Source organism: Lepisma saccharinum, chromosome 6, assembly GCF_977018435.1.
Source record: "Lepisma saccharinum chromosome 6, izLepSacc3.1, whole genome shotgun sequence".
NCBI classification, from domain to species: domain Eukaryota; kingdom Metazoa; phylum Arthropoda; class Insecta; order Zygentoma; family Lepismatidae; genus Lepisma; species Lepisma saccharinum.
This window is the reverse complement of record NC_139234.1, coordinates 10,140,131-10,153,451: the sequence shown is the minus strand read 5'-3', so window position 1 is coordinate 10,153,451 and position 13,321 is coordinate 10,140,131. Positions and strand designations below refer to the sequence as shown.

At 37.0% G+C, this 13,321-nt stretch overlaps 1 protein-coding gene across 2 annotated transcripts in view; it reads right to left on the bottom strand.

Moving 5' to 3' along the window:
- LOC145988557 (uncharacterized) overlaps nucleotides 1-12,928 on the bottom strand; it is a 38,361-nt gene extending 25,433 nt beyond the window's left edge. Inside the window, exons 1-3 of one of the 2 annotated variants that reach the window (XM_083123491.1) lie at nucleotides 12,805-12,928; nucleotides 8,376-8,568; nucleotides 3,608-3,704 (exon numbers count right to left, since the gene is read on the bottom strand). In XM_083123491.1, coding sequence (XP_082979617.1) covers nucleotides 3,608-3,704; nucleotides 8,376-8,562 — 284 coding nt within the window. In that variant the 5' untranslated portion in view covers nucleotides 8,563-8,568; nucleotides 12,805-12,928. Of the gene's footprint in view, nucleotides 1-3,607; nucleotides 3,705-8,375; nucleotides 8,569-12,460; nucleotides 12,629-12,804 lie in introns of those variants that run through there. The other variant, XM_083123490.1, reaches the window with a different exon arrangement.
- Between the last annotated feature and the right edge of the window lie 393 nt (nucleotides 12,929-13,321).

Genomic DNA, 13,321 nt, shown 5'->3' with positions numbered 1-13,321 from the left:
GTTAATGGCAAGGAAAAGGTTAAATGACCAGTGGCGTAGCGTTATAGTACGCCCGGCGTTCCCAGATTTAAAATTTCAAAAATGCGTAAATGCTGTAAATATAAAGTAAATCTTGACTAATTTCATATATGTCTGACCTTCATGGCATTATAATAACTATTTTTCGCGATCCACTTGCAATGCTCCACTAACAACACTCGTTCTAGCATTTTTTTTTTCAATGCCTTTCCTGGCCGGACGCCGAGCAGGTTCGGCGTACAAGGACCCTATATTCCTTGCTGCCTTTCTGGAGGGAAAGCTTGGATCTCTAAAGCACGCACCCAAATGCTCTCTCTTACGCCAGCGTACGGAGCAGAGGGCTACTACGGTGATTGGTTCACGTGACCTTCCTGCCTTCTGAAGTAGACGACAGCGGTAGAAGTCCTACCCGGTTCTTCGCGCTCGTGCCACTCGTGCTATGTGTTGCTACAATACGCAATATTGACTGACATAACTTTACCAAACTGAAATATAGCACTTCTTAATGGCCACTGCATTGTATATTTTATCGCACGAACAACAATGTGCATTAAAAACTAAAAGATCAACACAGTTTTTGTCACATAAGTTGCTGAAGTCCTCGTGGTGGAAGTTCAGCCTGTGCCTGCTCTACCACTTAATAAAAAAAAAAATATAATAGTTTTGCGGGTTATTATTTCTTTCGTTATTATGTAACTGCTTAATATTGTGTCAATGGAAATGTTTAGCATTCATTTGAAAACTCTTAACATTGAATGGTCTCTGGACAAAATTATTTTAAAATGTTTATCAACATTCTCAAGACATAATAAACAGTGGTCTGAATTACTAATCAGCACTGTTACGTTAGTAGAGTGTACGATAGTTGGATCATCCGCCCACCTCCGTGTCAGAGTGTTTTGCACAGCACGCCAAGACGACAGAGGTGAATCCCGGGGTGAGCACGGGTATTCTTTGTGAGTGTCCCTTCATCAATATCATCACCACTCATATTCATATTCGCAATTAACCAAAAGTGGCAGAAAAGCGAAGTAAAATAAACCAAATCAAGCATTAGTTGGATCATTCACAACAATGACATCTACTGTTGTCCAGAGTAGGGATCGCCAAACGGATCCGGATCTGGATCCAAAAGTTACGGATCTGGATCCGAAAATTCCAGATCCGGATCCGGGTCTGAAAGTTTCGGATCTGGAACCAGATCCGGATAACCCCCCTCCGATTTCCATGAAACTTGGCAGTATAGTGGGGCCCAAAGGAAGAATTACGTGTTTTTTTGTTTCAGCTAAAAAACTGTTTTAGGGGGCAAAACCCCCTCAAATGTCAATATGAGGACAAATTGAAGTGAGGATCTGACCCCTGTGTCCCTCCGATTTCCAAGAAACTTGGCAGGTGTATAGTGGGGCCCAATGGAAGAAATACGTGTATTTTTTGTTTCAGCTAAAAAACGGTTTTACAGGGCGAAACCCACTCAATTGTCAAGATGAGGACAAATTGAAGTGAGGATCTGACCCCTGTGTCCCTCCGATTTCCATAAAACTTGGCAGGTGTATAGTGGGGCCCAATGGAAGAAATACGTGTTTTTTTTTTTTGTTTCAGCTAAAAATCTGTTTTAGGGGCAAAACCCCCTCAAATGTCAATATGAGGACAAATTTAAGTGGGCATTTGACTTATGTGTCCCCCTCCGATTTCCATGAAACTTGGCAGGTGTATAGTGGGGTCCAAAGGAAGAAATACGTGTTTTTTTTTTTTTTTTGTTTCAGTTAAAAAACTGTTTTACAGGGCGAATCCACTCAATTGTCAAGATGAGGACAAATTGAAGTGAGGATCTGACCCCTGTGTCTATCCGATTTCCATAAAACTTGGCAGGTGTATAGTGGGGTCCAATGGAAGAAATACGTGTTTTTTTTGTTTCAGTTAAAAAACGGTTTTAGGGGGCATAACCCGCCTCAAATGTCAAGATAAGGACAAATTGACTTGGTGATCATCTGACCCCTGTGTCTCCCTCCGATTCCCATGAAATTTGACAGGTGTATAGAGAGGCCCTATGCCCCTTTTTCTACCTATGCCATATTTACGTGGTTTCGGGGTCAGATCCCCACTTCAATTTCTCCTCATCTTGACATTGTATACACCTGCCAAGTTTCATGGAAATCAGAGGGGGAGACTTAGACCTCCATTGTAAGTGTATTAATTAATTACAAATCGCGCACGCGCGCACACACACTATATATACAGGGTGACTGGTAATTAGATGTATTCCATGAAAGGGGTTAAAGTAGAGACAATTTGCAATAAATTTGACCATATGATACCCCTTACGAAAATTAGTAGTTTTCGAGATAATCGAATTTCAACTGATTTTTTTAAAAAATGACAATTTTCCACATAAAAAGATGAATGGAGAAAAAACTGCTCATTGTATGGAACTTATTTTAGCGTTTTCTGATAGCTAACAAATAAGTGGTTTGTTGAAAAAAAAAAGTTTTTCCCAAATAACAATCACATGTAAGTAACGGGTGGGTCTAAACTTACAAGTGATGATAAAAAAATGCACTCTTACTTTACTTGGCAACGTATTAATAACAAAAATGGTATGACACGAAGCGTACAAATTACTTAAATTACTTCCTTGTGACATCTTCTATCCAACAAGGTACAAATGTTGCTAACATTCACATTTGTGTACAAGAAATAATACTTTGTTCATCTTCATGTGAATGGAATCAACAATGCAATTAAAGAACATTACACGTCTTGCTCAAAGTGGGCACCTCCGTTACGAATGCAGGCACGCAGGTTCTTACGGACATTTGGTCTCTTAACTCATGATGTGATGGTGTCCTGGATGTGTTGACCAGCTGTTAAAATCCTCTCCCTGAGCTCTTCTTGCGAGTTTACCGGTGTCTTGTCATACCATTTTTGTTATTAATACATTGCCAAGTAAACTAAGAGTGCATTTTTTTATCATCACTTGTAAGTTTAGACCCACCCGTTACTTACATGTGATTGTTATTTGGGAAAAACTTTTTTTTTCAACAAACCACTTATTTGTTAGCTATCAGAAAACGCTAAAATAAGTTCCATACAATGAGCAGTTTTTCTCTATTTATCTTTTTATGTGGAAAATTGTCATTTTTTAACTCTTTCGCTGCGGTCGTCGCATTTTCCGGATGTGAAAATTCCGGATCCGTAACCAATCCGGATTTCGGATCCGCCAGGATCTGGATCTGACCATCCCTAGTCCAGAGGCTTGTGATTCAGGTAGGTTTTATAATGATTTGTGTCATGCCGAAAGGTATAAAACACCAGAGTTCAAAACATTTGTTGCATAGTTAGGCATCTAATTTTCTAGCTAAAAACTGCATGGATGATGATGCTTTATTGCAAACCCAGCTGACTTCAGGCAAATAAACAACACCTGTAGCGACTAATTCCATAAGTAAATTATTAACCAAAAAAGGGCCGACATTTCCTTCGGACTTGGCGTTCCCACCCGAAATGCCCATGCTACGCCACTGTAAATGACCCAGATTAAACAGTTGAAGGTAAGTCTAAAAGTTGTTCACTTTACATCTTCTACCCTTACCTATTATGATAGGGGCTACCTAATTCACTTTCCCTCTTCTCTATTCCACCTGGAAGCAGACTATTGTAAATATAGTTGGAATAGTGGCCACCATTATCTGCAAAGAAAAAATTACAGTTGTTAAGAAACTGAAAACACGTTTAGCAGAATAAGGAACAGTAAGAAATTAATGCAACCTATTGTACCAAAGTGGCATGACAAGCTGCACATGTCCTTTGCATATCACTTGGACTGGGTGATTTTCTCAATGGCATGCAGCTAACTAACTACTAACTAACTAACTCTCTAGCCTTCTTAAACCCGAAGGTTCATGGCTGCAGCAACACAGGCCTTCCATCTTTCCCTATCTTGAGCAAGATCTATATACTCTTTTCCATCCCTACCGATTTCCCTTAGGTCCATCTCAACGTTGTCCCTCCATCTTCGTCTTGGCCTTCCTACAGGTCTCTTACCATCAGGTTTCCCAACAAGAATCCTGTAAACTCCTCTTTCCTCTCCCATTCGTGCCACATGGCCTGCCCACCTAAGTCTTCTTGATTTAATTATTCTAATAATATCTGGACATGAATACAAATTATGTAGTTCTAAATTATGTAACCTTCTCCACTCGCCTGTTTCCTCATCCCTTTTAGGTCCAAAGATTTTTCTAAGGATCTTATTTTCAAATACTCTCAATTTATGTTCCTCTTTCAATGTAAGGGACCAAGTTTCACATCCATATAATACTACAGGCAAAATTACGGTTTTGTATATTTTAACTTTTAGTTTCTTAGATATTAAACGAGAAGACAAAAGTTTATGAAGAGAGAAGTAACATGCATTTCCTGAATTAAGCCTACTTTTTATTTCCTCTTTAATATAATTTCCATTTGTTAATATTACTCCTAAGTATTTGAATTTGGAAACTGATTCAAACGAGTTGTTATCAATAATTAGATTTTGATTATTACCTAACACTTGGTTTCGGCCTGTAAACATATATTTAGTTTTCTCTTTGTTAACTTCCAAACCTATCTCTGTAGCAGTTTTGAAAAATATTTTAGCATTATTCTTAATTGTATTCACATCATCCCCCAGTAAGTCTACATCATCTGCATATGCTAACAACTGAGTCACACCATTTAATTTTAGTCCTTCTTTAGTTTCTTTTACCTTCCTAACAGCATATTCTAAGGCAAAATTAAAGAGCAATGGAGATAATGCATCTCCTTGTTTTAACCCATCATGAATTGTAAATTTGTCAGACATATTAATACCCACACGAATTATACTTTCTGTTTCACTGGTGCATATTTTTATCATACTAACAAGCTTCTTAGGTATTCCAAACTCTACTAATATATTATATAATTTCTCTCTTTTGACCGAATCATATGCTTTTTTGAAATCAATGAATAGCTGATGGACATTTTGATTATATTCCCACTTTTTTTCAAGTGTCTGTCTGATGTGAAAAATTTGATCTGTAGTTGATCTGTTACGTTTAAATCCACATTGATAATCACCTATAATTTCATTAGCATATGGTGTTAGTCTTGTTAAAAGAATGTTAGACAATATTTTGTATGTTGTTGAGAGTAGAGAAATTCCACGGTAATTATTGCAGTTCATTTTATCACCTTTTTTAAACACAGGAACAATTATGGATTCTTTCCACTGTTGAGGGATTTCTTCTTTATTCCATATTAAACAAATTAATTTATGAATTTGACATATTAATGAATTTCCACCATATTTAATTAACTCAGCTGGTATTAAATCAATGCCAGGTGCTTTGTTATTCTTTAGCCTTTTAATAGCATCTTTAACTTCAGTCAAGTTAGGTTCTGGAACTAAAGGTTCTGCTGTGTGGACTTCATTTACTTCTGATTTATCTCCTACATGGACATTTAAAAGGTCATTAAAGTAGTTCTTCCATCTATTTAGAATATCGCTTGGGTCAGCTAGAAAATCACCGTCTTTATCTTTTATCAAGTTTACTTTAGGTTGCAACCCCTTTCTAAACTCATTTACACCTTTATATAAATCTCTGATATTTTTATTTTTGCTGTTTGTTTCAATTTCGTTAATTTTACTTTTCAAGTAATCTCTTTTTTTACTTCTAAACGTGCGGTTAACTTCTCGCTTTATTCTATTATAATTGTTTAGATTTGTATCATCAGAGTTATTTAACCACCTAAGTCTAGTCTGATTTCTTATTTCTATTAGATTATGACATTCATTATCAAACCATGGCTTACTTTTTCTCGGTTTATGGTATCCTATACTTTCTTTAGCTGCTGATTCTATTGCATTACGTATCTGCTCCCAATTATTATTTACGTCTGTTTCATTTATATTTTCATCATCATTTAAATCCTGCAAAACATCAAATCTATTTGACAGTTTAATTTGGTAATCTTTCTTAATTCTTTCATCAGTAAACTTTCCTGTATCAAATTTTAGAATTTTTAGATTTTGTTGCTTATGATTTATCACTGAGAGTCTTTCTCTTAATTTAGCAATTACTAAATAATGGTCACTGGCACAGTCAGCACCTCTATGTGTACGAACGTCAATTATACTAGTATGCCTTCTCTTATCAATGAGAATATGATCTATCTGATTATGAGTTTTACCATCTGGAGAAGACCAGGTATATTTATGGATATCTTTATGTTTAAAAGTGGTACTTTTCACAATTAAATTCTTTGAGGTTGCAAAAGTAATCAATCTTATACCATTATCATTACTTAATTCATGAAGACTTTCTTTACCAATCGTGGGTTTAAATGTCTCTTCTTTGCCAATCTGTGCATTACAATCACCTAACAGAATTTTCATATCATACTGAGAAAATTTATCAAAGACCTGTTCTAACTCTGCATAAAAATCATCTTTAGTATTATCATCTTTATCTTCCGTTGGTGCATGTATGTTTATTAAAATAATTTTACACCACCTACCCTGTAAAACTGCATATGATATCCTATCATTAATAAATTCTACTGTTTTAAGAGCCGAGATAATTCTATTATTTATGAAAAACCCTGTTCCAAAATTATGATTTTCAGTACCACCATAGAAAAAAGTATAATTTTTAGTTTTACAATTCCCTTCTCCTGGCCACCTAACTTCCTGGACAGCTACTACATCTAATTTATACTTAACTATCTCATTAACTGTACACTGAAATGCCCCAGGCCGGTAAAGACTTAGAACATTCCAGGTGCCTAATTTAATATCCTTATTCCTAATGTAGATCTTATCCTTAGTCCAGGGACCTCCCAAAGTAGTCCCCACCCGGAGATCCGAACGGGGGACTATTTTACCTCCGGAATATTTTACCTTGGGAACATCCATGCCCTTATATTGCTGTTTCTTGACATGTCTTTTTACAGTGCAGAGTTGTCAGCTCTACGCCTAACCCCCAATATGAATGGAGGAACTACTACACAAGACAAACACAAACACATTAGACAGCACAACTACTACACAAGACACACACAAACACATCACAACTGAGTAATTTTTATTCTTTTATTTATTTATTTCTGCTTGCGTCCCAGTACCAGGGCATGAACACTTGTAGTTTCTGGGATGCATTACGCCAAAGAGAAGTTAGGGGTGTTTTCCCAGTACATCACTCTCTGTATTTATACCCATCTTTTGCCTGGCTGCCCCATTAGGGTAACGGCAATGAAGAGGGTGAATGACAATTAGGTGAAATTTATGACACAAACTAAGGAATACCCATGATTGGACAGGGGCTTGAACCTGAGGTCTTTGGTAGTCAGAGCTGAGTCTTGGTATTCAACACACTCGTGAAAGAAGGGATATAGATGCCTCAAGTTGATGATTCCAGCCACCCCACCCCACCAAAAAAAAGTAAGAATGGATCTTTCAGGGCCTCCTTGAAGGCCTAATTGTCCCAAGTTTGATACCTGATGGGGGCACATTGTGGTTCACATCCCACTTTCAACTGTAGGTCTAGTCCCAAGTAGCCTATCTGAGCACAAGTGCACTTACAAGAAAACTCAAACTTTCAGGATCATACAGAGTTAACAAGCTTAAAGAATAAAATAATTTCCTCTAATACACCATTACAATATGACTGAAGATGACCGGACCCCTCTCCGATTTCCTTCATATTTGGCATACTTACTAATTGAGGCCTGACGAATCTGAAGTTAAAATTTGTCGGAAACGTCTAGAAATTGCAAAATAATTGCGAACCATTGACGATAGTCCCACGAACCATTGAAGTGTGGTTAGGTTAGGCAAACATAGTTAAAATTTCGTGTTGTGGTAGTTTCAGGATCTAGAAATTGCAAAATAATTGCGAACCATTGACGCTAGCCCCACGAACCATTGATGTGTGGTTAGGTTAGGCAAACATAGTTAAAATTTGGTGTCGTGGTAGTATCAGGAATATATATATTTGCTTGTGAAACAAAAATTTTTTGCAAAAATCGACGGTTTCCATTTCGAAAACTAACACCTTATTTTCGCTTATTTTGCAATTTCTAGACGTTTCCGACAACTTTTAACTTCAGATTCGTGATTATGAGGCCTCAATAAGTGAGCATGCCAAATATGAAGAAAGTCGGAGAGGGATCCGGTCATCTTCAGTCCTTCCCACCATTACAGTAGGTGTACCACATTAAATGGATTATCAAGGCTGGTACAGCATGGACTTGTAAGAGTATTGCTTCCACTTTGTGGTCCCCAAATAATCACTCCTTACTTATGATGACATTAGACAGTTATATCATGCAAATATACTTACTATATTTAGCATTTCTTGGTTCATCATCAGAACCATACATGTAATAGTCTTCATTCACAGATGCCCTGTTGTCTAGCAGCATACCTCTCACTGATATGGCAAGGACGAGGATTGTAAGACTGCCAGAGCGAAGCAAAGCTGTTGGACTGTGGAAACCCATTGCACTAGTGTGGCATCCGGAGGTCATGGGAAGCTAAAAATAAAAAGTATTTATAATACAGGGTAATTCATAAGGATTACTACAATTTAAAAAAATGTTTCAGCTTACAACATGGTGATGAGTGGCCACCAATGTCACGGAAAACTAGTAAAAATTTCGGTACTAGTTTACTATTGTTCAGACAGATTTCTTCAAGAAACTACTTACCGTAATAAGTTCCTGTAGTATTGTCTAACATCGGGAAGGTGTTTTGTGTGATGTGGGAATGTATGATAGGGGAAATTCATGTTCATTGTTGAAAATTAATTCTCCAACTGACAATAGCCTTTGGTGCGTACAACTTCGTACATCATCACGTGTTGTGATTGTGTTTTGTTCATGTTCATTGGGTATCCAGTGTTTCGAACTGTCTGTGTTTGCAACGAAAGTTAGAAACATGACGTGTCGTATGCATGGTGAAATTCGTACCGGGTGTGGAAGATCCAGTGGATTTTTTAATTTAATTGAACACTGGAACGTGAAGAAAGGAAAGGAATGTCGAAAATGTGGCAGTGAATCTAAGCGACTCGTTAGAAGGAATGGGCTGTGGGTAAATGCCTAATATGACATGTCGTGGATGCGTGGTGAAATTCAGGTAAGCTTTCCGTATCCTGGAAATGGATTTCTTCAAATTTAAAAATTTGGGGCTCATTTGGGGGCAGGTGATTCCGGCCAATTTCTAACATGCCATTAACAGGGACTCTATTCGCGATTAAAATGACCACCTGAGCGCTAGTGTCGCTTCCAATATGGCCGCTCTAAGTAGGATAGATCTTTGTTTACATTCATTACATTCAGCAGTAGTACAAAAGAGCAGCGTGTTGTCATGACTGACATGGTAGAAAAGGTTTAAATTACGCATTATTTTTAAATATTGCGAATACGATGTGAATTCCAGGTACTCTAACAAACGTAAAGCTGTACTGAGAACGAAGCATTTAATTATGATAGGCAAAAATAACACGGAAAATGCAGACGAAACTATCTATACGCACTGGTTGTCCAAAGCAGTGCTGTATCATCTGCACGTCATGTAACTGGGGTTTTCGGAAATTATTTGAAAATAAAGGAATTGAAATTGACCTGTACTTGAAAAGCTGGGACAGGAGAAAATTGCGAACATATCGTTGCAGTTCTTTCTCGAAAGAGAAAGGCTGGTTTAATAATAATATTCACGATTTCATGACCAGGCTATACTCACTGAAAAAGGACATCGTACTGAATGAAACAGTAACATTAGCATATCCACTTTTTTTCTGGTTACATTTGACATTAATTCATTCTCAAACTATTTTCATCTTCCCTCTTAATCGACTTGCACCTGCTCCAAATTTCACACATACGTAACACCGGTAATACATGGACGCATTGGTTAAGACGCTTCATGATTTTTCGAAAAAAAAAAAGCTTTATTTATAAAGTACAATTTCAAACTTTACTTTCATGGAAATATATATTTATCTCTCGATAAATAAAGTAAGCAGACTCGTGCATTCTTCGTAATTTCCTTGCCGAATTACAGTGTTATATCCCCCATACCAATCTTCTGTCAATTACGTTTTCCCTGATTTATTAACAAATTTCATTTTGTTGATTTCACGGGGTGGAAACACATGAAAACTTTTAATTTGTTCTGACCCATAAAACTATTTAGAGCAAAAAAAAAAAAAAAATCCTGAACAGTAGACCTTACTTTCTCGCATATTCACCATGCTTTAAACGACTTCAACACAACGTATCCTACTTAGAGTACTTCCTGAAATTCCCGGCAGATGGCATATTGGTTAATTTTAATCGCGAATAGAGAAAGCCGGGGAGCCGGAGTGGAGCGGAGGCGGGGCCACGTTAGCAGTTGGGGGCAGTAGGTCAATTACCCCAGGGGCGAAGCCTGGAATCGGTGGAAAATTTGGACTCAAAAATTTCAAACGAAAATAATTTATTAGTTTAAATTTCCCACCGATTCCGGAATGGATAGCCCCAAAAACCATTCACGTAAAGCGCCACGAAACATTATAATTTCCTTCGTAAAACAATGTGAAAAAGTTATTAAAAAAATGGATCAGATGAGCTTTGTTCACGGGTATTTCTTGGGTTCCGAAGGTTGAAACACTGCATAATGAATGAAAATCGACAAACACAAGCACGACGTGCGATTATGTGGGAAGGTGTACGTGCCATATTGTGTCTCAGGCAAGTGAAATGACTACGAGAAAGAAGTACTCGTAATGTGAAAAATTGCAATTACTTTGATGAAAAAAACGTCAATACACCTTAAGGAATGTTCCGCGAAGCAGATAGGTAAGTACGAATGTCAAAAATTGACGAAAGTAAGAAGTTATAGGTGTCCAAAGGATAGTAAATTTTTACCGTATACCATAAAATTTAACTGGACACACACACATGAAAACTACAGCTGCGATGATCTACAACAAAGGCTGTTGTTAAGTTAGGAGTGTTATGGTTAATGATGCGTTTTTAGCTTTATATGTGTCCTGTCCATGCAACTGTTTTAAAATATAAAAATAAAAATGTGAAATTGCATCAGGATACAACAAACTGAACAAATACTGGTCACATGCATAATGATGTATTCACACAAATATATTTTTCATCCCAGCAGCAATGTAGCGAGTACTGCACATCTTGAAGAAGTGTATGTATGTATATTTCTTGACAGTGGTTTTCCCTTAGATTGGTTTCATTTGGTAAGGAGTGTTAGATTTGTTGAAATTTCAATGTTCTTTGGATTAATAGGCGTACATATAACATTTTGTTGGCAATGGTTCTGAATCTTTAATGACATTTTAAAAGTTTCATGGGAGAATGATGAAGTATTGCAGAATTGTAGATTTTTACTGTTTACAGCTTACAGAATGTTACAGCAAAAAAAAATCTGTAAAAAGTACATTGCCCATTGACACGGCATTTTTCATTCATACAAGAAAGATAAAGTATAGCAGAATTGTGGAAATGATTGTGAAAGTAAATTCGAAACTTTCATAAAGAAATTAGCAGTTCCCAAAAGTCCTATTTATAAGCGAAAATCAGATGGAAAAGGTACCTTAGGCTAATATCCCCGCTTGCCCTTGACAAGGCATTCCACAGACTAAGGCCGACAGGAGGCTCGAAGGGGGATGGCATGCTTTAGGCTGGCACCAACATGATGAGATGATATTTGAATACTAAGACCCAACTGCCTAACTTAACTATGAAATCTCTTCGCACCACACATATGACCTAGATGGCAGCAGCAGTCCATAACAAAGACGACAGTAAACAAATGGCTGGTTGCAAGAGAATATCATATACAGTGGGATCCATGAGTATTACTGTGCAAATTGTCCATGCCTATTTTTATTAATATTTCTCTCACATCTTATGTGTTTTTAAGCGATGGATTTTTATGTATACTGATGCAGAAGTTGTCAAAAGCTTGTTTTGAGTTTTCTTTTAATTCTTGAAGCTCTTATTGGGTCAAATAAAGTGCACGAACATGGATCCCACTGTACGAATATACTATTCTCAAGCAAACACGTAGTAAGTAATCGCTAAAACTCCGAAGTATGTGCTAACAGACTTAAAAAGCCTGTGTACCATGATGAAATTGAATTAAACAATCGGAACTTGGGCCGTTCTGTTGTTAAAAAACTGAAACTGCTCCAGATACAAGAAATTGGATGAACACTGGTCACACTTTGGGGCTAATTATCTCGGTAAATTATGGTTTCCGCATTTTGAAATAAACACGTTCGTCAAACACTGAAATCTATCGATCAAATAAAGTTTTCAAGGGTGTACAGTCAGTCACCGCTTACATTTCAGCTGTTTTTGTAAGTTCTGGACTAATACAATTACTTCAATAAAGTCACCAAATTGCATTCCTTACCTCAAAAAAACTACATAGATTTACGATTGCATGAAGTGAAATATAAATCTTCCATGTAGAACACATTTTCACCCAATGTTGTCACTTATCTACAACTAATTTGAAACGTTGATCTTACATATGTTAAAAAAATAACAGTGATAAAGTAAGGAAAACGCTATTAATTTTACCACTATGACGGTTTGAGCTAAGGATACCTAACACAAATAACTGTCATATGAAATTATTAACTGTCAATCAGCTGGTAGACCATGAAGTGCTGCCATATGTTGATGAGGAAATGTCGCATCTTATACGTTACGAATTTCACTACACTAATCACATAGCATACATGCAACACTTACACTTGTGGTGCAGCGGCTAGAACACCTGTCAATAGCTCTAGCTAGCGACACAAAAAGGAATTATCTGTCTTTTCAACGTCCCCTTCTTGCTCGGTTGTTCTATTTTGCTCCAACCATGCGCAGTGAAATAGCGCACGAGTAATCAGTGTTGCATACTAACAGAGCTAACAAATTACTAACGTTACTTTTTCTAAATTTTGGAAATTGCAATGAATAATGATGTTTTTGATGATGATGGCGCGTGCCAAGGCATTACATTACGATATTCCTGGACACGTCGTTTTGCGTTTCATTAGTGGCATACCCAGTATGGAATTGAAGGGGTTAGAAAAACCTTCTCCCTCATCTACATTTTTTTTCTTAAAAATAATAATGAATAATAAATAACATAAAGCTGTGCATACAAAGATGGGAAATAGAACACCGACTACAAAAAAAAGGAGGTCACGGGCCCATTTTCGGTCATGTCCCACAACCTTACGAAATTTCTCGAAACACCACTATAGGCTATGGATCT